Source organism: Cebus imitator, unplaced genomic scaffold (assembly GCF_001604975.1).
Source record: "Cebus imitator isolate Cc_AM_T3 unplaced genomic scaffold, Cebus_imitator-1.0 Scaffold94, whole genome shotgun sequence".
NCBI lineage: Eukaryota > Metazoa > Chordata > Mammalia > Primates > Cebidae > Cebus > Cebus imitator.
The window spans coordinates 222,261-249,994 of record NW_016107409.1 but is presented as its reverse complement, the minus strand read 5'-3'; the positions used below and the strand labels follow the sequence as shown (position 1 = coordinate 249,994).

At 37.0% G+C, this 27,734-nt stretch overlaps 1 protein-coding gene across 4 annotated transcripts in view; it reads left to right on the top strand.

Annotated features, from left to right (window-relative positions):
* The window catches only part of RNASEH2B (ribonuclease H2 subunit B), a 63,000-nt gene that overhangs the window by 29,952 nt on the left and 5,314 nt on the right, over positions 1-27,734 (top strand). The window contains exons 6-11 of one of the 4 annotated variants that reach the window (XM_017535876.2): positions 4,597-4,661; positions 6,392-6,497; positions 11,395-11,476; positions 12,853-12,895; positions 17,536-17,616; positions 20,040-20,452. In XM_017535876.2, the coding sequence (XP_017391365.1) occupies positions 4,597-4,661; positions 6,392-6,497; positions 11,395-11,476; positions 12,853-12,895; positions 17,536-17,616; positions 20,040-20,156 (494 nt within the window). In that variant the 3' untranslated portion in view covers positions 20,157-20,452. Of the gene's footprint in view, positions 1-4,596; positions 4,662-6,391; positions 6,498-11,394; positions 11,477-12,852; positions 12,896-15,748; positions 17,516-17,535; positions 17,617-20,039; positions 20,453-27,734 lie in introns of those variants that run through there. The other 3 variants (XM_017535871.2, XM_017535873.2, XM_017535874.2) reach the window with 3 other exon arrangements.

The window sequence follows — 27,734 nt, the reverse complement described above, 5'->3', positions numbered from 1 at the left end:
GCCTCCTGGGTTCAGGCAATTCTCCTGCCTCAGCCTCCTGAGTACCTGGGATTACAGGCACGTGCCACCATGCCCAGCTAATTTTTTGTATTTTTAGTAGAGATGGGGTTCACCATGTTGACCAGGATGGTCTCGATCTCTTGAGCTCGTGATCCACCCGCCTCGGCCTCCCAAAGTGCTGGGATTACAGGCTTGAGCCACCGCGCCCGGCATAAATTGCATTTTATCAAAAGTATTATCTTTTGTTATTAAAAACACCATTAAGAAAAAAAGGAGATTGTGAGCTCTGGGACAGTTGGAACGTAACCTACCTGGCTGGCCAAGGCTTAAAATGATACAGCCCACTTGGCAATTTCTTACAACTTGGGAGTTCTACTGCTCCCCATACAATGGAAGGAACTACCGCTAGCTGCAACAAAATGGATAAATCTCACAGAAATAAGGTTGAGCAAAAGAAGTAGGACACAAAAAGTATATATTGTGTCATTTCATTTCTATGGTATTCCAGAATAAAGCAAGAATTACCCTATAATTATAGATGTGTGGTGACCTGCAGTCTGGGCAGCCATGTGAGAATTGACTACATAAGGGCTCCAAGGAACTTTGGGGGATGATGCTTACATCACTGCATACATTTCTCCAAACTCCTCGAATTATACATTTAAAACAGGTGTGTCCATTGTGTGAACATGAACATTGTGTGAACACATAAATAAAATTCATTTTAAAAAAAAGTATTTACTGATTCAGCACTGGAAGCTAAGCCTCCTGATTTCTAACACAGTTTTTTTTTTTTTTTTTTACTTCCCCATTTCCCCAAAAATAATATTGGCTCCTTTTCTCTCCATGCTGCCTACTTCCCATGGGATGGAGGACCTATAATGGCCAAAACAATTTTGCTCACGGAGGCAAGGTCGGCGTGAGCACTGGCTCTGAGGTTTAGGCCTCAATAACCAGGAGAGTGATATGGGAGGAAGATGAACCACTGGGTGTTAGGCACATGGAGCCTCAGTTCAGGGCTTTGGGGTTCCCGATTAGTTTGTTTAGTCTTGTTGAGCCAGGAAGAGATCACACCAGATGAAAGGGTACAGTTGGCTTTGGAGGAGGGTGAAGCAGAGCAGAAAAGAATCAAATAAATCATTAGAGACATAAAAAAAATAGAAAACAATCTTATATATGCCATGGAGGAGAGATTTTTTCCCACAAAGAACAGGTGGTGGTGAGGAAAGTGTAGATTTAATGATCTCAAGGGAACATCAGATCCACATCTCTGAAGTCAGCATGGGTGGGAGTTGGGTGCTCTTGATTACTTCCTCAGTGACTTGGGGCAGTTTACTTCATGTCACTCAGACTCAGTCTTCTAAGATGGGGACAAATCATGTTTTTTTAGTTGATTCTGAGACTCATTCTGACCATTCAATGAGAAAATGTATATAATGTACCTAACACAGACCTGAATAAACATGTTTCTTATGTTTATTAACAAATCATCCTTTTTATCATGTCATCTTAGCTAATATTATGTATTTGCTAAGTGACAGGTATTGTGCTATAGGATTTGTGTGGATTGTCACATTTCATACTCACAACAGCCCGGTGAGAAAAAGCCTCCCTTTTCACTTGGGGAAACAGGCTTTGAGAGCAAGATGGCTTCCCAAAGGGACAGCATGTGCTGGGGTATGTAGGAGCCCTGGTAGCGTGGCTCAGTCTATGCTCTCTGCCCCTTAGAGAACATTTCCCAGAGGTAGAGGAAAAGCCTCCCCTTGGGCCTTAGAAAGTGGGACACAAGGAAAACAGCAGCAGATGGTAGACATTCTTCCAGAAAATTTGGAGGTAGAGGCAAGAAAGAAGTGAGATGCCAGGTCAGGGTAGGATTTTCAGGATAACCTTGAGCAGTGAGCTTTTTTTGGAATTTTATTGCCTCAGGCAATGAACATGGCTTCTAAAAGCCATTTAACAGCATGTATTTATTTAGTAATTTCTCTATGCTCTTGAAATTCCCCTGATTTGTACATAGGGGTGGGACATAGTCTCTGAGGAAATTGAGTCCAGTCTCATTAGCTTTGATTTACAGTAGACTGTTGGCCCAGGTAGTCCTGGCTCCAAAATAGTAGACATTGCACCTTGGAATTCTCACACTCCTGACAATGCTATTTGCACCTGTCCCTCTTTTTTTGTTACTGCAGTGATATGTCCTGAGGAGATGGCTGCAGATATCCAGCCCCTAATCCATCCTGCCTCATCTTACCCACAGCATTGACAACCATAGGCCGAAACAGGGAGGAAATTCACAAGAACTAGGGCCAGGGACCTCCCAACCCCTCTCTCATACGATTTAACAGACTGCAGAAAATGACCCCTGAATGGGCAGTTTCCATTTCCCATCACAAGCTGGAAGGGAGAAAGAGCCTCATTCTATATAACTCATAGGTGGTGAATTCCCATCAGGTCCGAGGGTTACTAGTGGTCATAAAGGTACATCTTACATGGACAGAGGAGGCTGGAGTGGCAGTGCTGCCCTTGCTAGTTGCACAGAAAGAAGAAATCCCATGAATGAAAAGGATTTCAGACGAAAGCATGGTTTAATGACATGGTATATAAGGCTGGGTGGATTGTGAGGAGAGTAAGTATAATTTATAAAAGGTGAAACTTTTATCCCCTTAAAGGGCCAGGTTGAGCCTATCTTAAATCTAAGTCTTCTGAAATAGCTATGATTATGTTGGTAATATGTTAAGAGATATGCCTTTTTTTTTTTTTTTTAATGCTGTCCTAATCCCACCAGGCCAGTACTAAGTAGTTAACAAGATTTTTTTCCTGAATATATTTGGTGAGCTTCATAGGTATCTGCCTTTAGTTTCCATTTTCTTTATTGGGATTTTCTTTTGATTTTAGAAAAAAAAATGTGTTTCATTGAAAACATTGAGGTGAGCTTAAAATTATTCACAACAGTTAAGACCGCTTAGTATGCTACTGTGAACACAAAATTATCTGAGACAGGCTTCTGTCAATTTAGAAAGTTTATTTTACCAAGGTTAAGGACACACCCATGACACAGCCTCAGGAAGTCCTGAGACATGTGCCCAAGGTGGCTGGGGTACGGTTTGCTTTTATACATTTTAGGGAGACATGAGACATCAGTCAATATGTGTAAGATGTACCTTTGTTTAGAAGGCAGAACAACTCAAAGTGGGGACTTCCACATTAGAAGTAGATAAGAGACAAAAGCTTGCATTCTTTTGAGTCCTTGATCAATCTTCCATTGAATACACAATTTAGTCTGGCTCAGTGAATCTGCATTTTTACATAAGCAGTAGGGGAGAGGAAGCAATCAGATATGTATTTGTCTCTCAGGTGAGCCTCAGAGGGTTGACTGAATAGAATAAGAAGCAGGTTTGCCCTAAGCAGCTCCCAGCTTGATGTTTCCCTTCAGCTTAGTGATTCTGGGGTGCCAATGAGGCAGGACATTTTCCGTGACCCCTTTGCGGGCAAGAATTGGAGTGCACAGGCACTAGAACTAGCCAGCTGCTTCAGTGCCAGCAGGGGCAAACTCCACTCACTTGGTCCCACTGCATTCTACCCCTCACAGGAGCAGGAGTATAGGTGAGTGAGTGCAGGGGCTGGGGCGAGGGCTTCTGGGTGCCGGCAGGCGCAAAACTCAGTGTGGCCCTGTGGCAGTGTCTAGGGGAGTGCCCATGACCCCTGAAGCCCCAGAAAGAGTGTTATAGTCAGCGCTCTTTTAGATTTGCCATTGGCGAACCTCTTAAGTGTTAATAGCTCAGTAGAGGGTCAGTGTGACAGCCTTTTGCACCTGCACCTGAGTTCTTGTCCAGTGTCCAGGATGAATGAGGTCATACAAACAAATTGAAGGGTGGTGAATATGGAGGATTTTATTGCCAATGATAGTGACTTTCAGCAGGAAGGGGAGCTGAAAAGGGGATGGAGCAGAAAGATGATCTTCCCCTATCCCTGGCCGGACTCCTCTCTGAAGCAACACCGTCAAGCTGTCCCTCTGAAGTCCAGCTGCTTCTGTCCAATGTCCAGCCAGAGTCTCCAGTGTCCCACTGCTTATCCTCTTCTCTCTCTCTACTGGCAGAGCCTAGGGTTTTTATGGGCTCAGTAAGGAGGGCAGGGTAGGCCATGGGTGGTTTTGGAAAAGGCAGCATTCGAGTGGGAAAACAAGAATCCATGTTCTCACTTTGAGCTGTAGTTCCAGGCTTGAGGGTGGGACTGTTGCTGGGGACCAGCCCTCCTCTGCCCAGAATTTCCCTGCCTCCTGTCCCTGTCACCAAGATTTGTTTTCCTTCCACACTTGTTTGCTGAGTTTTTAAAATTACCTTTTCTACAGAGTTGTTTGTATAATTTGAAGGTTTTCTTAAATTCTTACTCATTTAATGGTTGATGACTCCTGAGGTAGCCAAACTACTACTAACATTTAAAAAATGTTTCAAGTATGTTCTCAGATTTATAAATTAAGTTTTTCAAGAATATAAACTTATGAAATGTTTTTTAATTGTTAACTTGTATGTGATAAAACTTATGAGTTTATTTTTTATATCATTATGCTGAGTCTTTTTTTTTTCTTTTAATGTAATCCAGAAATAGACAACAAGAAATATTACAAGTACAGCAAAGAGAAGACATTAAAGTGGCTGGAAAAAAAGGTATAGTTCCTCTCTACTGCCTTGTGGTAAAAGAAAAAATTCAGTTCTCTATGAAATTTTCACAGAAGGCAGTAAGTCTGAATCCAGAAACCATCCTCTATATTCAGTAAAAAGAGGAAAACTGTATAGAGATACCTTCTTCTCTTTGACTTTTTAATCCTCCCTAACTTGTGTATCTTGGGAGTTAACTTTATGTTTTCTTGTGACCTGCATCCTCCTTTCTCCCTGATCCTACTACAGAATGAAATAATTTGTTGCTATTTGTTGGTGTAGATTTGAGTCTTCCAACTAAGACGATACCAGGCCTGGCCCTTGTTGGCTGCTGTCCTGCAGGTGTCTCCAAGAGTGATGTTGCTCACACACAACCAGGCAAAGGGACCCAGGGACACAGCCAGGCAAAGGTGTTCAGGTTTAGAGGAAGTGCGTCCCACTCTCAGGGTCTGGAGGCTGAGGAGGGGCCATCTTATAGGCAAACCCTGTACTTTAGTGATTCTAAGAATCTTGATCTAACGGAAGGACTGGGGCAGTGAGCTTCAAATCAATTTAGTAGGTCACAACTAGTATTTCTTTTGGAATGGAACAGATTGGGATGGGATGGGATGGGATGGGATGGATGGGATGTATTAAAATATAGCAGAGGAAGGGCAAGTATTAAGTATGGCTCTATGAAACATTTATATATGTGTTTAAGTATTGGATTTCTGTATATTTCTTACTATAGGTTGGGATTAAAAAAAAAAAACTTTGAAAGCCACTGGTCTAAGGATAATATGAACTTTGACATTGATTAAGAACCTCACTAAACCAGATAGAATAATGATAAAGTTTTTACAGTATCAGTGGATACCAGTAGTTAAAGTACTGTTTCCTAAGATTCGCTTCCATCTTTTATGTGAAAAATTGTGTGTGTCCACATATTCTCACTCATAAGTGGGAGTTAATGAGAACACATGGACACAGGGAGGGGAACATCACACACTGGGGCCTGTCAAGAGCTGGGGGCAAGCGGAGGGAGAGCACTAGGACAAATATCTAATGCATGCAGGGCTTAAAACCTAGATGAGCAGTTGAGGGGTGCAGCAAACCACCATGGCACATGTATACGCATGTAACACACCTGCACGTTGTGTACATGTATCCCAGAACTTGAAGTATAATAAATTTAAAAATAATAATAAAATAAATAAATAAATCGTGTTTGTTTGTCATATCATGTTACCAGGCGCATTGGAAGCCTGAGGAGCTGGAAATGAGCCCAGTAGAATAATCAGGCTCCTAATTTGCAAAGTAGTGGCAGGATTTAAGAGTGCCATGTTTGATTTCATTTGCAGTATAATAGTAGTATTCCTATGGAGCAGAATCCTTGATGTGTACTTTTGCCCTTAGCAAAGGAAAATGGCATGAATAGCAAAGAGGAGTTTATACTTATTGATTATATTTCCTAGGAAGTGGGAAATTTATATTATTCTATTTAGAAAATGGTTACATATAAAGTTTGTGTTAGGTTCTATTCTAAGGGCCTTACATATGTTAACTAATTTAATCCTCACAGTAGTCCTATGAGGTCGGTGCTATTTTTGTTACCATTTCACAGACAGAGCCACAGAAAGGTTAAGTAACTAGCCATGTTGCAGAGCCAAGCCCAGCAGCCTGACTCCAGAATCAGAGCTCTCAGATTTCTAAAGTTCAGTTGAAAATACCCTGTTTTCCCCCTCTTGGTTGCTTCGTAGGTTAATCAAACTGTGGCAGCATTAAAAGTCAACAGAGTAAATGTCAGTACCCAGGTACAGTCAACTGCATTTTTCTCTGGTGACCAAGCTTCCACTGACAAGAAAGGTAAGTAAAACATTTCATCAGAGTAAGTTGCTTACGTGTAAATGCCTATCTTAGGATTTAAAAATCTTAATATCACTGAAGGCTCATATTCCTGCCAATGCCTCATATACATTGTGGCAGGTGTGCATCTTATTTCAGAAGCAAAGAATATTTCTACCATAGGTTACTTCTGTCATTCATTGATACTTATTTATTCAGCAAATACTTCTTTTATACTGATAGTAACCCTGGCTATCATTTATTGAGGGTGTATTGTGTGCCAGTCCCTTTGCTAAGTGGCCCCTATGCAAAATGATCTCATACGACCCTCCTACTAAATTTCATTATGAGCATCTGTCCAAAGACTCACAACTAATAAATAGCAAAGCTGAGCTACTTAAAGAACTTCTCTCTCAAGCCCACACTCATAACCTTTTTGTGATACTGTTCCTGCGACACAGTTGTACTGTTCCAGTGGGCTGCATCTGTTTGGATTTTATTCTCAAGATGCATGTTTCGTGATACAGGGATGAATATATTTTGATTTTAGGTGAAAATTGATTTACCTTGCAATTTTTCTTTTAGGTTATTCTTTTATAAGCTTTTAAAGATATTTTTCTTTTCCGAGTCCTCTTTTTTTTTTTGGAAAAAAGAAAGAGAGAAAGAAAGGAAAAATAGATTGAAAGGGAGAAAGAGGGAGAGAGAACAGGAGTCTTGCTTTGTTGCCCAGGCTAGAATGCAGTCTAAAAATGGATATTAAAAACCTCTTTTATGCCAATAATTGTGTTTAACAATGGATACAGGAAGGAATAAGGGAGGAAAATAACAAACAAGCAGCCAACCAATATTTCATTTAAACCTGTGAAATGCTATGCAATTACTGAGGAGTGATTTACTTCCAATTGTGTAGTCACTTTTAGAGTAGGTGTGATGTGGTATTGAGAAGAATGTATGTTTTGTGGATTTGGGGTGGAGAGTTCTGTAAATGTTTATTAAGTTTACGTGTTCCAGGTCTGAGTTCAAGTCCTGGATATCCTTGTTAATTTTCTGTCTCGTTGATCTGTCTAATATTGACAATGTGATGTTAAAGTCTCCCACTATTATTGTGTGGGAGTCTAAGTCTCTTTATAAGTCATTAAGAATTTGCCTTATGTATCTGGGTGCTCATGTATTGGGTGTGTATATATTTAGGATCGTTAGCTCTTCTTGTTGGATTGATCCTTTTACCATTATGTAATGTCCTTCTTTGCCTCTTTTGATCTTTGTTGCTTTAAAGTCTATTTTATCAGAGGCGAGAATTCCAACTTCTGCTTTTTATTTTTATTTATTTTTCTCTCCATTTGGTTGGTAAATCTTCCTCCATCCCTTTGTTTTGAGTCTTTGTGTATCCTTGCATTTGAGATGGGTCTGGATGCAACATACCGATGGATTTTGGCTTTTTATCCAATTTGCCTGTCTGTGTCTTTTGATTGGTGCATTTAGTCAATTTTAATTTAGGATTAATATTAATATATGTGAGTTTAATACTGCCATTTAATGCTAGCTGGCTGTTTTGCCCATTAGTTGATGTAGATTCTTCATTATGTTGATGCTCTTTACCTTTTGGTATATTTTTGGAATGGCTGATACTGGTTGTTCCTTTCTATGTGTAGTGCTTCTTTCAGAAGCTCTTGTAAAGCAGGCCTGGTGGTGATGAAATCTCTGAGTACTTGCTTGTTCACAAAAGATTTTATTTTTCCTTCACTTATGAAGCTTAGTTTGGCTGGATATGAAATTCTGGGTTGAAAGTTCTTCTCTTTAAGGATGTTAAATATTGGCCCCCACTCTCTCCTGGCTTGTAAGGTTTCTGCTGAGAGATCTGCTGTGAGTCTGATAGGCTTCCCTTTATGGGTAACCTGACCTTTCTCTCTGGCTGCCCTTAGCATTTTCTCCTTCATTTCAACTCTGGTGAATCTGACAATTATGTGCCTTGGGGTTGCTCTTCTTGAGGAATATCTTTGTGGTGTTCTCTGTATTGCCTGGAGTTGAATGTTCTGCCTTGCTAGGTTGGGAAAGTTTTCCTGAATAATATCCTGAATAATATTTTCCAGCTTGGATTCCTTCTCTTCGTCACATTCAGATACACCTATCAAATGTAGATTAGGTCTTTTCACATAGTCCCATATTTCTTGGAGACTTTGCTTATTCCTTTTTACCCTTTTTTCTCTAATCTTGTCTTCTCATTTTATTTCATTGAGTTGGTCTTGACCTCTGATATCCTTTCTTCTGCTTGGTCAATTCGACTGTTAAAACTTGTGCATACTTTGCGAAGCTCTTGTATTGTGTTTTTCAGCTCCATTAATTCACTTATATTCCTCTCTAGATTGTCTATTCTCGTTAGCATTTCGTCAAACCTTTTTTCAAGGTTCTTAGTTTCTTTGCATTGGGTTAGAACATGTTCTTTTAGCTCCCAGAAGTTTCTTATTATCCACCTTCTGAAGCCTGGTTCTGACAATTCATCACACTCATTCTCCATCAGGCCTTGTTCCCTTGCTGATGAGGAGCTGCGATCCCCTGAAGGAGGAGAGGCATTCTGATTTTGGGTGTTTTCAGCCTTTTTGTGCTGGTTTCTTCCCATCTTTATGGATTTATCCACCTGTCGTCTTTGTAATTGCTGTCTTTCAGATTGGGTCTCTGAGTGGATGTCCAGCTTGTTGGTGATAATGTTATTTCTGTTTCTTTGTTTTCCTTCGGTGGACGCCCCTCCCCCAGAGAGCTGGACCTTCCCGGGTTCAGCTGTGCTTGCTGTGAAACTCTCAATGGTCAGCGTTTCCAATGGCTGTTTTTTTTTGTGGGGGTGGGACCAGCCAAGCCTGACCCCTTTTTTTTCTTTTCGTAATGGAATGGTTGATTCTCTCCCAGGTGCCCCAGTCACCCACCAAAAAGGCGCCCGGATCTATGCAATTTCCCGTGCGGCGACCGTGCAGGCTGAAACAGCAGCGCTGAGATTTGTGGCGCTTTTCTGCCTGGGAATCTCCCGGTCTGGCTCCCTGCTTCAGTCCCCTTTTCAATCAGCTGAATGGGCGACTCTGCCTTCCCGGAGCTCCAAACACCAACTAAAAGGGCACCCAGTCCTGCATAACCACCGCGCTGGGACACCGCAAAACAGCCCCGCTGGCCAAAAGAGTCACCCTGGCGACCCATGGAGCTCCTCCGCTGGGAATCTCCTGGTCCATGGGCAACAAAAATTCATCTGGAAATCTGGCATCCACTCACTCCCTGCACCTTCACTGGGAGCTGCAATCCTGAGCTGCTGCTAGTCAGCCATCTTGGACCTCTCTCGAGTCCGCTTATTTTTATATGTATAGTTGAATAAGAACAGCTATATAATGCAGTTAACATTTTCAAATGGTGAGACAGAAATTATTCTGACCTTAAACTCCAATTCATTGTTCCCTTGTTCAGGGTATGCAGCTCTGAAACATATGGCTTTAGTCATTAAATAAATAAAAACTAAAAATAGTGGCCTGTTTGTGTTGATAGTAATAATTCAGTCAATCTGATTTGCAGGAATCTACCTTGCATATATAGGTAGTTGGCGACTGCCATTCTGGGAGCGGTGGACAACACCTTTGCCATACTAAGTTACCAGCTGTCAGTGTCTTTAATTGGCTTTAACCATAGAAGATGAGGGATTGAGATAGATGATGAATGGATAGATATGTGGGTAGATAGATGCATGCAGACTCTGAGCTTGGCTGTATTGCCATCTAGTGTCCCAGCCATAAAGTAGGCTTTACATATTTTACATTATTGGTTTGGTACCAGAAGAAGCAAATGAATTACATGTTGACTTTCTTAAAATAGTTTTCTTTGTCTAGTCATAATTCATTGAATGATGACTATCCCAGAACCATGAGCAATTTTAAGAAGAGTCAAATGATAACTTTCAGTTCTACTTTGACAATGAAAATCTCTTACTGAAGACTTTTTGACATCAGGTGGTCACCAGACGGCAGTCATTTTCTATGTAATACTGAGGCAAATTGTTACCTTGACTTGAAGACAGAGGAGAATGGAAAAAAAGGAAGTGAGTGAATATCCCAGCAGCAAACCTGCGGTCTGCTTTTGGTGGTTTATATCCCCACGTGGTTATCCCATCTTATGATTAAGTTTGATGATCTGCTTGTATGCTATGTAAAATGCTGAATTCAGGAACAGAGTTCTGAACAGATTTTGTTGTCTTCTTAGGTCACTGTATTTCTAATTGCTGCCAGAGGTGCATTTTAGTACTAAGAACACAGATGCTGTAGAATTAGTTAAGTTTTTTTTTTTTTTCCCAAGTGTTTTACTAGTTTAGGAGTGTGTGTGTGTGCATATGTATATATATATAGAGAGAGAGAGAAAGAGAGAGAACTACGTATATATAGTTCAGGGTTTTTATAAAGCAAATACCTATTAGTGGAGACATATGATATTATTTCTCTTAAATGAGTGCACTCATTACTGTTGAATAATTAGATTTATTCTTTGTTAAAGCAGGCCTAAAAATGATTACTCTTTTAAAAAAGACATGACTATTTCATATTGTTACAGCTGAGTTTTAAACTTTATTTGTATTCATTGGTTTCAGCTAAGAAAGCACCCTGAATTTTTTGTTTTTACTGTGATTTAATGAGCATCTACTGTATTATACTTGTATTATCTTATATCTTTGGTATCATCCCATGTCATATCCAGCATTTCTTCCCACTAGTCTGACAAATAGATATTACTATCCCCATTTTACAAATGAGAAAACTCAGGCTAGAGTTTAAGCATTCCCTTTATCCAGAAAGGGTCAGAATTTGAACTCAGGTCAATTTGACTGTGAAACCACCATCATTACTTTTTTTTTTTTTTTTTTTTTAACTTTCACTCCTTCTTCTATTTCTTACAGAGGATTACATTCGTTATGCCCATGGTCTGATATCTGATTACATCCCTAAAGAATTAAGTGATGACTTATCTAAATACTTAAAGTAAGTATTCATTATCTTCAGTCATAATGAAGTACCATTTTGCATCTTGGTTTCCCCAGCAGTGGGGTTTCCTTATGGCTTATCATATCACTGTTTCTGATGCAAGATTATTCTTGAGCTATGTCAAATACTTTGTGATTTGGAGGTGAATTTTAATGGATAATTGGAAGAACTGATTTGGTGGATACAGGTTGCTGCAACTAGTGAATGTCAGAGTTGGAATTATAGCTTAGTCTGATTTTAGAGGAAACACTATGTTAAAATTTTATCCTCAATTAACTAATTTGGTTATTTGTGATCATTTTTAGAGGAAGAAAGGAGGGATGGAAAGATTAGATGGAATATAATTTTTTTTAATTTACAAAATGTTTTTTATCTTTTTCACTATTATCACTAGATGTTCACTTAAGTGACTTCATTATGCCCAAAACTTGGAAGTCAAAGTAATATGCAACACAATCTGTGTCTTTGAGGGGCAGAATAAGGATTTTAAGAATGATTTAATGTATGTTCTTTTCTTTATACAGAGCTTATACATTTAGACTTTAAGTTGAAAAGAAAGTGTTTATTTTCTAGATTTTTGCAAAATTGTTACTTAATTTTGTTATTAAGATTTTATGTGTGTGATGATTTAATAGCTTTTCCTGATCCTTATAAATCCTTTTTATCCTCTGAGTCATGAAGATAAAATGACTTTTTAATAGATATAGTTGCTGGTTTTAGCAAATTCCAGAGGTCCTACTTTAAAAAACAATGATTGGAAACTGGTTTCTATATAGTTAAAGTGTGTTGAAAGCTTGCTTCAAATTGATAATCATATCCTTCTGCTTAATATTTCCCTGGATTTCTATGCTGCTGGTCTTGTTAGAGACCTCATGTCTTTGTACTCTGTTATTTGTATAGATTCCTTTCTTTCCACTAACATTTTAAAGTTTGGGTTAAAGAGCTTAGAAGAAAGGTATGCCAATTAAACTGCGTTCTAAAAGTTGAAATTTATGTGACTTTTTGTGAACAATTAAAGTAATTTTCATCTTTAAATATACGCTAGCATCTTCATTTATGTAGAAAAAATACTCCAACACCCAAACACAAATTTGTAGAGGCTAAAGAAAAGCAACTCTGTTTCAACAGATGGGTTCTAATTTTATTTTTTTGTTCAGACAACTACTCCAAAGCAAGGGATTACATAGCAAAATAAAGACTCATTTATTGAGAAAACTTTCATTCTTTACATTGAAGTGATTGAATGGGAAGATATATGGGGGCAAAGCTGTAAGTTGCAAAGTAGGACTTACCAAGTCTTAAGTTAGCCCTGTCTTTCTGTTTGTTTGTCTGTGAAAAACCATGACCTTAATTCTTATTTTTAACTTCCTTAGGCTTCCAGAACCTTCAGCCTCATTGCCAAATCCTCCATCAAAGGTAAGAAGCTGTGACTAAGATATCTTTGGGGGACTTAGAAAAATATTAAACTTTTACCACATGAGTTTAGTTTGTTCTAGTATATTTTAAAGCGTACTAAATCCATCTTGCATGGAGTGATGCCATGTGGAATAAAGATTGTACTGGGCTCTCTATCACTACTTTTTATTTTCATAGATTCCATCTCAATGGTAAATAAAGTACCAGGAAAACCCAAGAAGAGTTGGTTTTAGCAAGGTACCCCTGTAAAAATATTAAAGGCGTATAGTTTTAAATTAAATATTTAAAATTAATATTTAATATTTTAAATATTTTATTAAATATTAAATATTTTATTTTATTAAATATTTATTTTAATATTTTAATATTTAATATTTTAAATTAAATAAAATTAAATATTCCTGAATTAAATTAGTTAGATCACAATTAAATTTAGTAATCACTAAGCATACTCTACATATAACTAAAACTCATTTTGCCAAATCTAATTGTCACTGGCACAAAGATGAACAGAGAATGATTTCCATAATACAAAGAATCCTTTGAGCAAGGATGATTACTTTTTTTCTGAATTTGAAATGATTGAAGAATTTATGTGTAAGCCTTCTCTGTTAGTGGAAATCTTTTCCTCATTCATTCTCAGGCTGCTACCCACAGCTCCTCTGTAGCTGGTGTGTTTATCTCCTAGATCCAGAGAATAGAGAAGCCAATCATAAACTACACCTGACTGCCAACCGCAGCATTCCTTCAGCCCAGACCAGATCTCAGATGAGTAAACACTGCTCCAAGACAGAGAAATAAACATGCACACCAGCTTGTCAGTGAGGTCATTTCTTAGCCAGCAAAGTAACGGATGCCTTGAGAATGTAAAATGGACATATTGCGGATGTTAAAAACTTTCCTTTTCCTTTGCATTCATTCCTTGGCCCTCAAGGTGGCCAACATGCTCAGAATTTTTATATCACTCCCTGTGGTGGTGCCAAAAACACTGATTACTTTAATTTTCAGAAAAGGACAGAAAATTGGAAGTACAGCAGTGTTAGTTTGGAGCCATGTTCAGCAGGTTGTCAAAGAAAGTGCATTTTTTACTCTCTTGGAGAATAGCACTGAACAGAAAAGTCAGTTGCTGTGAGATCTCAGAAGGACTGTTCTAGACCAGACCCATGCTTCTTTCATTCCAGTAGTTAATCTCTGACAGTAGCTCTAGAGGACCTAGAGAGGCATAGTTGTCTTTCTGAAACCAAGAGGGTAGGTTCTCTGAGAGTGTTTCTTATTTTCCTTCATCCAAAAATTAATCAGATTTCCCCCCCCCAAATATCTGTCTTCCTTAGTAACTTAGAGATCATTCATGAGTTGATCTAAACCTATTCTTGAAAGCTTTAGCCATGGGTACATTTTGGAGTAATGTGTTTCATAAGTTTATTCTTCTCTGCTCCTGATTTCTGTTTTCTTATCTTAATTTTCAGAATTTAAGTTGTTTGTGACTTCATCACTTATGATTTAGATCAGGGATCAGCAAACCTTTTCTTCTAAAGCCAGATAATAAATATTTTAGGTTCCATGAAGCAGATGGACTCTGTTGCAGCTACTCAACTCTGCTGTTGTATTGTGAAAACAGCCACAGATAATACATAAACGAACGAGCATGGCTGTGTTCCAGTAAAACTTCATTTATAAAAGCAGGCAGCCAGCTGGATTTGGCCCCTGGGCCATCATTTGCCAAGCCCTGATTTTGATTTTGGCATCTTGCTCTTTCTAAACTCCAGCCTTGTCTCCTATAGTATTTGAGTTGCTTTTCGAGGTCTTCTACTTTGCATCTTTCTGGGGTTCTCGTGTACACATTACAAATTATACTGGATGATGTACCATCATTTAAACAAATGTAGCACGTATCTTCTGCTAGCTTTCCTGTCTGTATCCAGGATTTGATTGATTTTTACAGTAATATAGTTGATTGTTTCCAGGGAATATATTCCAGTAGCCATTAAGTATCTTTGTATCTATGTTGTAATCGATAGTGTGGAGCCTGTCATCCTTAATATGTTTTGTATTATTTTCCTTTACTATCATATGTCTGCCTTTGTTGAAGCTCAGCTTCCAGCCCTTACCCGCTCCAGTCTTTTCAATTTGTCACTGTCAGCCAGCAGAGTTGAATGCAAACAGTGGGTTTGGAGATGTTCCCGAGTTCCTTCTTGCAAATCATTTGTAAGACCTTTACTTAATATTTTCTGCGGTGCTCTCCAGTTTGTTCTCTTTCCAGAACTGTGTTCGTTTAGTCATAACCTTTGTTACTGTCTTTCTGAGCCACTCTTCTGCTGAAACAATTTCCCAAATCCATGGCGATTTGGTCTTTCAAATAACAAATTTTAGCAAATGCCACAATCGTCTTTTTTCCCCAATATATTCAACAGTACACTGGGAATAACATAAAAACTAGTTATATGCAGAGGCTACCACAATCATTTTATTTTTTTAAACACTTGTAACTGGTATCTTGTTTGGTTGTGAGCTATTAAAACACCTGAACAAGTCATTTCTCCTATTAAACATTTTATGTCCATACAAAAGTACCTTTCATCTTAAGTTCTTGTCATGAATACTTTTTGTTTGAATTATCAGTGAGAAGTGAACCTCACCAGTTGGTGGCACATACTTGTAGTCTTAGCTACTGAGGAGGCTGAGGCAGAAGGTCTCTTAAGCCCAGGAGTTCACAGCTGTAGTATATGATGGTTGCAACTATGAATAGCCACTGCACTCCAGCCTGGGCAACACAGTGAAACCCTGTCTCTAAAGAAAAAAAGGGAATAATGTGTAAGTATTTATAATGACACCTTCATTGCTTTAATGTTGCAGAAAATAAAGTTATCAGATGAACCTATATTAGGAACATTTTGCCACAGAGAAGAAACACAGCATCCTCATAACTTCAAGCTTTTTGTGTTTTGAAAATGCTTTGGCCTTCAGTTTTATTAGCTGTGAGTTCCATTCTCTTAGCTGAAGATACCTTTCTAGTAAAAAATATATATCACCTAAACACCCTTTGCTGTCTTAATTTCAATAGAAACATGTATTTTTTTCTTTTCTTTTTTGGAGATAGAGTCTCGCTGTGTCATCTAGGCTGGAGTACAGTAGCTCAATCTCAGCTCACAGCAGCCTCTGCTTCTCAGATTCAAGCAATTCTCATGCCTTAGTCTCCTAAGTAGCTGGGACTATAGGTACGTGCCACCATGCGCAGCTAATTTTTGTATTTTTATTAGAGATGTGGTTTAGCCATTGTTGGCCAGGCAGGTCTCGAACTCCTGATCTCGAGTGATCTCCCCTCCTTGGCCTTCCAAAGTGCTGGGATTACAGTTGTGAGTCACTGCACCAAGCCGAAACATATGTTCTTAACAAAGTTGCAAGTATACATTCACTTGGTGCTGATAGCTGGTTTATTTGTGATGGACTAGTCTTTTCCTTTTGATGATTCATTTGCTAGAGGTTGCTGTGTGGCTAAGAGAAGGTTTTCCTACAGCATATGGTATATTCCCAGGATGAGCCTCTGTTTTTTACAGTAAACAATTTCAAGATATGGTATCCTCTTGGGTTATAGGATAAAACACCATGGGCTTTGGAATCTTTTAGCACCAGCTCTACCAGTGCTTTGTTTAGCAAAAGCAGGGGCGTGAAGAATGAAGTTAGGAGCAAATCTATTTCCTAGGATAGATCCATGTTGGGCCTGGTCAACCTGGTGTCTCCACAAACAGCCTGAATATTATAAAAACCTGGATTGTGATCACCATGCAGTCAGTTCTCATGTTCAACAGCAAGACTTGCTTGCCCTGCTATTGTACCTTTCACATAATAAGTATGGCGTAATTTCTTCTATATTGTGATCATTAAGGCCAAAGTCTGGTCCTTGACAAGATTCTCACATTCACTGGTGTAAAATGTTCATGTGAAAGGAGAAAATGTTAAATAAAGATCTGAGGTAGTTGCATTGTGCCTAATGGAAAGAACACTATCAAAATAGAAATCTTGGCCCAAGTCCTCTACATTGTGACCTTAAGCTATTCATTTAGCCTCTCTGTGCTTCCCTCTCTTGCTGGCTGCTTGCTTGTGCAAGTTTGTTCTTGCATGGATAAAGTAAGATAATTGAACTGAAAGGAGGGAAGGACATGAAGCTGTACAAAGATGGTGATAATAGCATAACGTTGTCCCTTCATTCATTAAGTGGACAATAAACTGACCCAGGAGGTAAATGAAATAGGGGTTCTGGCTGGACACCTAGCCCCCTTCGAGACTATTCTCATTTTGACTTCTGTGTCTTGCATTCACCTTGTGATTAGCAATTCCCTCATGCCTACCATACCTGGCATCTACAAAGCCTGTGTTTGCTAGACCAGCTAAGGGGCCATGTACTTACCCAATCATATCCACCGTCACCAAGGCTGCTTCTTAGAAGTGATGTGTGGGTGTGGCTTGATTCCCTTCAAGATTGGCAAAATGTAAAGGAGCCTGTAAAAAGTAAGCCCTTTGCTGGGTCTGCTGTTCCATTCGCCTCTGTGGAGGTCTAAATTATACGTGTTCGGTTTCTTTTAATGGATCGATGTTAGTGTCAAGGTAACATTTGACACCACTTCACTGCTCTAATGTTGCAGAAAATAAAGTTATCAGATGAGCCTGTAGAAGCAAAAGAAGATTACACTAAGTTTAATACTAAAGATTTGAAGACTGAAAAGGTATGTGGGTTCAGGTGTAGCGACGAATCGTTCGTACCCAGCAGATTATATGCATGAATACATGTGGAACAGTTGCACACTCATTGTGATGACAGTTTTGACCAGGAAGAACTGTTAACTTGCATTTCTGTGACTTAATAATTAATCCAGAATTGTGTATGATAGTGAAAGTGTTAAGCAACTAAGACTTTTTATGGGTCAAAGAAAAACAATATACTGCTTATCGAGAGTGTGCCTAAATTTTTCTATGTATTCGTAGAGGGTTAGGGTGGGAAAGGAGGTAGGAACCTCTACAGGTAATTTTTTGTCAACCCTGCTGCCCAGAAGCAGAAATTATGATGATTATAAAAATTATTAATAATTTCACCATTCAGCATTCATGATGGCAAATGGCATTTTGGTAGCATTTCTTACTGAGTTTTATACTTGCATTATAAATACATATGTGGTCTTTGACTTTGGCATTATAATACTCAGTTCTGTCCTTTTTATTTAGCATTAAATTGTGAAAATGTTCACATATCATTAAATATTCTTTGAAAAATTATTCATGGTTTTATGATATTCAGTCATGGGTGTCAGTTTCACCAGATGGAACATAATTTAATCATTTCCCTATATTTGGACATATAGGTTACTTCTGATTTTTCTATTTTTTGTTTTTATTAAAGTAATAGACATTCTTATTTATAGTCTTCATCTCCCATCATTTCATTAGACACAATTTTGAACTAAGAGTAAGAGCTTTGAGAACATGAACTCTTTAATAATTGAAATTATAAAGTGCTTTTCAAAAATGTAGAAATTTGTGCTCCCAAACATGATCTCCAGTGAGTTATCTTGCATTTTTTGATGGCATTGAGTATTATTTTTATTCTTGAACATTTTTGCCTGTCAATTAGGCTAGAAAGGTTGTTTTTCCAAATGCCTATGGCCCATTTGCGTTTTTGCAAATTGTTGGTTCATGTCCCGTGACTGTTTTGATGTTCAAATAGTAATGTTTCATGGCTCCAGTGGCGCAATCGGTTAGCACACGGTACTTATAAGACAGTGCACCTGTGAGATAGTAATGTTTCTCTATTGCTTTGTATGAGTTCATTCTAAATTAAGGCTGTTAACACTTTTCATGAAATACAGGTTTTAACCTTTTCATTTGATTTTTTAACAGTGTTAAATTTTTCTGAGGATTAAGTACAGAAATTGTTTTTCTTTATGATTTTTCCATTGTTTTTATGCTTAGAAAGGCCTTGTCCATCTCAAGATAAGTTAACTTTCACTTTGATTTTGACAATACTGATTCCCCTCAGAGTTTAATGTTTTTTAGAACTGTTATTCTTGAATCAATATGTAATTTATTTGAGCATATGATATTAAGGATAGTTCGATTTAAGGTCTACCCAAATAGCTAGTTATCTCGATGCTGTGTCAGCAGGGATACTGTGAGTTTCTCTGAGAGAAATCTTTGTGTCCTGCCCTTCTATGGGAGTAACACTTATGTATCCACTTGGGCACAACAGAGGTTTGGACCAGGATGTCTTAAATGCGTGAGATAAGTCTGAAACAGACTGTCACTTTGCACCATTCAGTCAAAAAGAAGCCTACTAAATTATAAGTGACAGAATGTGAAAAGCAAAATTGTGGGAATCATATAATGTGCCTCTAAAAAATACTTTGGCAATGACTTTGTCTTACAGTTCCCAGGGAGACAGGTGATTTTTTGTTTTTTGATTCCCATCATTTATGCTTCTTCAGAACAAGTTGTGATACAACTGCATCAAAGTTAAATCAGCTACTGTTTACCTTCTCGAATTGCTCTTTATAGGACATAGAAGAAAAAAAATTCAGTGACCAGAGAGAGAGAAATGTAAAGGGCAGAGTTATTTGGAGTCAGCTTTTTGGAAAGTATTTCTTTGTTGGAGGAAAAATTAGGCAGTTATCCTGCTGGTCTGGGATGCTTTGCAACACAGGTCATCTTTTGAATATTATGGGGTTGTCCTTGGTTTCCCATGGAGCAAATGAATAAAATCAGATGGTAAATTGGTGTGAATTATTCATCATGTGGTAATACAAGGCTGTAATTCGTACCTCTGACAATTGCAGCCTGTGTCAGTTCCATTGTTTGTGCTGCTGCACTTAATGCACCCTCCAGAATTATCCACCCCCTCCCCAATGTAAACCATTGGTTGGAACATTCTGCTGCTTAGAAGGCGGCAGTTTTGTCTTCTGCCTCTTTTAACATATTCTGTCTCTTAGGTCTGAATTCTGAATAGAAATCAGAACTTTTCACCTTCTTATGAAGCATGTTAGTGGGGGATGCTTACCTTCTTTAATGAACCTTGAGACATGCAGTCTTCTTTGATTTCCATGTGTGATTAATAAATGTTACATTCATAACAATTTTTCTCTCTTATTTTCATTAACAGAAAAATAGCAAAATGACTGCAGCTCAGAAGGCTTTGGCTAAAGTTGACAAGAGTGGAATGAAAAGTATTGATACCTTTTTTGGTGTAAAGAATAAAAAAAAAATTGGAAAGGCTTGAAACTTTGAAAATAAAATCTAGCCAAAATATTGGCATGTTACATATTTCAATTTTTTCCTTCCTGACCCTTAATCACTACCTTTGATGGGGGGAAGGAAGAGGCCAATTTTTTATTCTCTTAAACATTTCTTTGCATTTGGTTTTTGTGTTCCTGAATGAGATATGGGAAAGTAATTGTGTAACTTCATGGCTATGGCCTTTTGGAGTCTCATCTGATGTAATGAAAAGTAATCATGTGAAGAGAATTAACATCTAGCATCGTGATTTCCTCAATAAACTGACCTGTGACAACCTTAGAGTGTCTGTTTTTTAATGCAACTTTGCACCCAGTAGATGTAATAATAATATTTTCAATATACTGAGAGAAACTGGATTACGAAACTGTCAGGTAAATTATTACTTTTAAAAAGGTTTAGTTTTTGGTAATTTTTTTTCAGTGGTGTTTTTCTGTCTTTATGAGTACATGTTGTTTGTAGAGAATAGAGAAAATAATAAAATAAGAATTTCAGTTTCCCATTTCTTCATTACCCGGAGTTAATATATTTTGTTATAATAATAATTTTTACAAAGGAATTATAGTAACTTTATAACCGTTTTTTTCAACTTTTATTTTAGACTCAGGGTACATATGCAGGTTTGTTACAGAGAGATACTGTGTGATGCTGAGATTTGGGATGTGATTGAACCTGTCACTGAGGTAGAGAGCATAGTACCCAATAGGTAGTTTTTCAAGCCTTGCTCCCCCTCCCGCTCTCCCTCCTCTAGAAGTCCCCAGTGTCTATTGTTGCCATCTTTATGTCCATTTGCACCCAATGTTAAGCTCTTACTTATAAATGAGAACATGTGGTATTTGGTTTTCTAGGTTTTTTTCATTAATTCCCTCAGGATAATGGCCTCCAGCTGCATCCATGTTGCTGCAAAGGGCATGATTTCATTCTCTTTTATGGCTGTGTAGTATTCCATGGTGTATATGTACCATGTTTTCTTCATCCATTCCACCGTTGATGGGCTCCTAGGTTGATAACCGTATCTTTGCTATCGTAAGGAGTGCTTTGATAAACATACGGGTGCATGTAGCTTTTTGGTAGAATAATTTTCCTTTGTGTGCATAGCCAATAGTGGCCAATAGTGAGTTGATTGGTAGTTCTGTTTTTAGTTCTTTGAGAAATCTCCAAACTGCTTTTCACAGTGCTGAACTAATTTACATTCTCACCAACAGTGTGTTTAAGTGTTGCCTTTTCTCTGCAGCCCTGCCAACATCATGTTATTTTTTTACTTTTAAATAATAACTGCTCTGACTGGTGGAAGATGGTCTACCTCATTGTGGTTTTCATTTGCATTGCTCTGATGATTAGTGATGATGGGCATTTTTAAATAATGTTTGTGGTCACTTGTATGCCTTGTTTTGAGAAGTGTCTGTTTATGTCTTTTGCCTACTTTTTAATGGTGTTATTTGTATTTTACTTACTGATTTGGGTAAGTTCCATATAGATTCTTGATGTTAGTCCTTTGTCAGATGCATAGTTTCTCTCATTCTGTAGGTTGTCTGTTTACTCTGTTGATAGTTTCTTTTGCTATGCAGAAACTCCTTAGTATAATTAGGCCCCCACTTGTCAATTTTTATTTTTGTTGCAATTGCTTTTGAGCACTTAATCAAATTATTTGCCAAGGCTGATGTTGAGAACGGTATTTCCTAGGTTTTCTTCTAGGATTTTTATAGCTTGAGGTCTTACAGTTAAGTCTTTAATTTGTCTCGAGTTAATTTTTTGTATATGGTGATAGGTAGGAGTCCAGTTTTATTCCTCTGCATATGGCTGGTCAGTTCTCCCCGCACCAGTTATTGAACAGGGAGTCTTTTCCCCATTGCTTATTTTTATTGACTTTGTTGAAGATCAGATAGCTATAGGTGTGTGGCTTTATTTCTGGGTTCTCTTTCTCTTCCTTTGGCCTATGTGTCTGTTTTTGTATCAGTACTATATTGTCTTGATTGCTGTAGCCTTGTGTTACAGTTTACAGTTGGATAATGTGATGATTCTGGCTTTGTTCTTTTTGCTTAGGATTGCTTTGGTTATCCAAGCTCTTTTTTGGTTCCATATTAATTTTAGAATAGTTATTTTCTAATTGCATGAAAAATCACCTTAGTTACCTTTTTATAAACATTATTTTGTGACCATTTTCCCAGACTACTAACTGTCCTTCAAAAATATGCTTTTTTAAATGACGGTATAATTTTTGATTATTTGGATATTTGATTAGTTAATAACCGTGATCCTGTTTGGACATTTGGATTACCCACAAATGTTCACTGTTCGAAGAATCAGATTATAAGTAAATATTTGTCCACATCTTTTATTATTTCCTTATAATGGATCTTTGGATGTGGGCTTATTGGATTTTCAATTATGAGAATATATTTCATGGAAGAACGTATAGACTTTTACAGTCTGACAAACAATGAGTGAGAAATCTTAATGCCACCTTGTAATTGGTTGTTATCTTTGGAAATAAGTGGAAAAAAAGATATTTTATTGTGGTTTTAGTTTGTATTTCCCTGGTTAGTAATGATTTTGAATATTTTTTCATACTTACTAATCAATTGTCATAGAGAATTGTCTGTTTATATTTTTTGTTAAGTTATTAGGGTATCAATATTTTATTGATGAAAAGTATTCTATAACTTAAGGACATTAATTTTGTCTGCTGTGTTTGTTGTAAATTTCTTTTCTTGGTTATACTTTGCCTTTAATTTTGCTTACAATTTTCAGGTGTTTTTAGTTTTTATTTAGACATATATACATAAACTTTTCCTTCACGTAGATATTCTACTTAGAAAGATGTTTCTTTTTACAGGAAACTTAATTAGACACTTTCATTTTCTTCCAATTTTTTAATAGTTATATTCTTGTTTTATATTTAATTACTTAAATCATCTAGAGAATGTATAATTATGTTTAAATATGCTGTGAGATAAAGCTGTAATTTAATTATTTTCTCACCAGTTTAGTTTTTCATTTAATATGTAGGATTATTTTGTCAAGTTCTAAGAGTAAGTTCCAATGGCATTTTTATTGAGATTTTGTTAGATGCATAACTTACTTTGAGAAAACAAACATTTTTACAAATTTAAATATTCTTATTTGGGAATGTAGTATTTCTTGTTATTAACTCAAATCCTAAGCACACCTTTCACTAATATTTGGTTCTTCATCTTCAATAGGTTCTAGATACATCTTTGTAGGAGTATGTCTAGATATTTTCACTGCTATTAATGAAGTCTGTTTTTTTCCAGCTAGGTCTGCCAACTGGTCATTTTGTGGTAAAGATTTACATTTTTATATATTTATCTTTTAAATAACCAGTTTACTAAACTATTAATGGAAAATTTTTCCACTTTTATTTTGGGTTTCAGTACATAATAAAGTATATAATTTAGTTTTTAAAAATTGTGTGCAATTCTTTCTAATAGTTACACCTCTTTTATATCTTTTATATTATATTACACGGGCTAGAGTATCCAGAACGGTGTTAAAGAGTAATAATAGTCATCTTTGTCTAACTGGTGATTTTATTGATGTGCTTTACCATTAATTCTGACACTAGTTGTTGCTAATATGATAAAGAATATCCATCCTTTTATACTTAGTTTCCATAGGTTTAAATTAGTAATTGCTGTTGGTTATTATCAGATATCTTTTTGGCATCTGTTGAGGTGTCTGTAATAAACCCTCCCTGGCAGTAAAGAGTCAGTAGCATAGTGGTTGGATCCTATCTCTCTTGGCTTTTGTAAAATATAGTTTTCAATTACTTTCTATGCTTTTATTAAGGAATTTTACAGGCATATTCATAAGCAATGCTGCTGTTTGGCTTTAGTGTTAGGATTAGGCTGCTTTCCATTTTTTCCAATGTTCTGGAAGGATTAATTTTGCATTATGATGTTCTATTCCTGGAAAAATTTTAAGAATATTAGAGATAAAGCTATCTAGCACAGGAGGCTTTTTGTTGTTATAGTTTTCTTTAATCTGCAAGAATTTATTATCTGCTCTTTGTCTTATTTGACATTTTTGAGGAGTACAGGGTAGATATTTGCTGAAATATTCCTCATTCTAATATTTGTTTTTTATTTAATTCAAGTCATACTCTTAGTGCACCTATAGAAGTAATGATATGTCTCAGTACACCATGGCAGGAATCACAGTCTGTCTCAATATCAGTGATGTTGACTTTGATCACTTGGTTAAGGTTCTGCCTACAAGTTTTTCCACTGTGAATTATTATTGATTATTTTTATAATTAATAAGTAATTTGTGAGTAAGTATTCTGGGACTTTGTAAGTATCCTATTTCTTATCAGCTGTTTGCCTACTAAATTTAGGATCGGATGACTTTCTTTCATTTCTTTTGTATTTATCAGTTGGCATTCTTCTGTAAGGAAGAACTTTCCTTTTTCTTTGCTTCATTTATGAATTCTTAACAGTATGGATTTATAGATTTTTATTTTATCCAGTGGACTATATTACATTATTATTATTATTAATTTTAATGGTCATATTGTTTCAGAAGAGCTAGTGGGAAACCCTTCAAGCTGACTTCTACATCTTTTGGGTACGTTTCTATCATTCTTTAATATATTCCTACTTCTGCGACTGGATGTTTCAGGCTCTTGTAATTACCCTGTGTAAGCCCTGAATGCATCTTTCTTTCAAGCAACGCTGGTTCCTTTCAGTGAAGAATGGTATTTAGAAACCAAGATCTGGGCAGTAGGAATGCTCATTGCCATTGGTATGTCATTGCTTGGGAGCCAAAGTTAAGAAATGTGTGTGTGTGTGTGTGTGTGTGTGTGTGTGTACAACATGTACACACACATATGTATACTACATACTCATATCAACATTTCTAAATCTATCCATGTATCTATCAGTATCCATCTGATAATCTTGAGATAATCCCTACTTGGTCACAGTATGTTCTTTTCATATATATTATGGGTTGTTTTTTTTTTTCTGGTATTTTGTTAAGTATTTTTTGTGTCTCTGTTCATGAGGGATATTGGTCTGTGGTCTTCTTTACTTGTAATGATTTTGTCTGATTTTGATGTCAGAGCAAAACTGGCCTTATAAAATGAGTTGGGAAGTACTCTTATCACCTATTTCCTGAAAGCGTTTGTGTGAGGTTGCCATTGTTGGTTCCTTATATGTTGGACAGAATTCACCAGTGAAGCCATTTGGGCCTAGAATTTTCTTTTGGAGAAACTTTTAAATTACTAATTCAATTTCTATAATAGATGAAGAGCTATTCTAATTTTCTTTTTTTTTTTTTTTTTTTTTTCCAGTTTTGGCAATTTATATCTTTCAAGAAATGTATCCATTTCATCTAGGTTGTCAAATTTATTGGCATAAGTTGTTCATCCTATTTTTATTATCCTTTTAAAGTCTGTGGATCTGTAGTGATATTCCCTCTTGCATACCTGATATTGGTCATCTGTGTCTTCTTTTGTTTTCTCTATTAGTATAGCTAAAGTTTTGGCAATTTCATTGATCCTTTCAAAGAACCATTGTCTTCTGGCTTGCATAATCTCTGATGAGACATCTCTGATATTTCTTATATTTCTTCTCCTTTACATAATGTGTCTCCTCCTCATGGCTTCTTTTAAGATTTTCTTCTTTATTATTACTTTTCAGCAAGCTTATTATGATGTATTGATATAGTTTTATTTATCTCATTTGGGAGTCTATTAAGCTTCTTGAACTTTTGAGTTTATAATTTTCATCAAATATGGAAAATTTCTGGCCAGTATTTCTTTAAATACTTTTTTCCATTTTTTCCTCCCTTTTCTTCCCACCCCCTCAGCTTCTGGGACTCCAGTTTCATGTGTGCTGGAACACTGGGTATTGTCCTCCAGTCCTGTCACTGAGTTTCTGTTTGGTTGGGTTTTTTTTTTTTTATGTTCCATTTTTAAACAGTTTCTCTTGCTGTATTTTCAAGTTTACTTTGATATGTAGTATTTCATCTTCTGTTAACCGCAGTTATTTAATTATTATTTTAAATATTGTCATTTTTAGTCCTAGATGTTCCATTTGGTTCTTCTTTATGCCTTCCCATATCTCTTCTTATTATACTTGCAGTTTTCTTTAAATACTTCAATATGGTTAAAATAGCTGCTTAAATATCCTCATCTGCTAGTTCTGTTATCTTTGTTATTTTCTATCTTCCAGGTCTATTTCTCTCTCTTTACTTTTTTATTTTGAAATAATTTTATACTTACAGAAAAGTCGCAAAAATAGTAAAGAGAGGTTAGATAATAACATTCACCCAGCTTCCCTCAATATTAGTACCTATATAACCATACTACAAGGATCAAAACCAGAAAATTTACAACCTTATTGTACTTTCACCTATCTTTCCACTAATACTTTTTTAATTTCAGAATCCAATCTGTGATTCTACATTGCATTTAGCTGCCACATCTCTTCAGTGTTTTCTGATTTGTAGGAGTCCCTCAGTATTCCTTTGTCTTTCAATGACCTTGACACTTTTGAAAGTACTACCCAATTACTTTGTAAATGCCCCTCAATTTTTTGAAACTACGTTAATATCTTATTTGTTGTATGATAATTTCACTATACTACTAACTAGTAATACTAATAGTAACAAACACTGTATAGCATTTATGTGCTTGGCAGTGATCTAAGCACTTTACATATAATAACTCATTTAATCTGTACGACAACTATAATCGTACAGTGCCATAGGTGCCAGAATAGCGACACCCACCCAAAGGGCAAAAGATGAGAGGAGAGGCTGCTTAAACACTTGCATTATTATCCCTGTTAGAAGTTAGCTTCTTAACAGGAACTCTGTGCTTTTCAAGGTTGTGTCTTGCACGGTGCTGAGCACACAGTATGCGATTAGTAAAGGGTACGTGCATGATAGTCAGCTAGGTTGAATAATCTCAGCAATATTCTCACTAGCTGAGACTTGATAGTTTTTTCCAGCAAAGTCAAGATCTTTATCTACCTCTAAACTGCCTAAGCTGTTTTCTAGCTTTCTTTTGGATCTTTGAATATGCCAAGCTGTTCCCACACTGTTGCCTTTGCATGACTGGTTTGTCTCTATGTGCCTTTTTCTGAATCTTCACATGACTGGCTCCATCTTGCTATTATCTTATATTTAGGATGACTTTTCCAGAGACCCAATCCTTGACCTTCCTCCCCTGACCCCACCCAGCTCCTACTCAGTACACTCCACCCCATTTTCCTGCCCTACTCTCTGCATGGGACCTTCCCTGACTGGTCATGTCCGGCACAACAATGCTTTGGTTGATAGCAGACTGCATATGCGATGGTGGCCCCATAAGATTATAACAAAGCTGAAAAATTCCTATCACCTAGTGAGTTGTAGCCGTCATAACATAAGATTGTAACACAGTGCATTGCCTTTTCTATGATTAAATAAGTTTAGATATACAAGTATTTACTATTGTGTTACAACTGCCTATAGTATTCAGTACACTAGCAGGCTACACCATAGGTCTGTATAAGTTGTATAAGTAGCCGGGCGCGGTGGCTCAAGCCTGTAATCC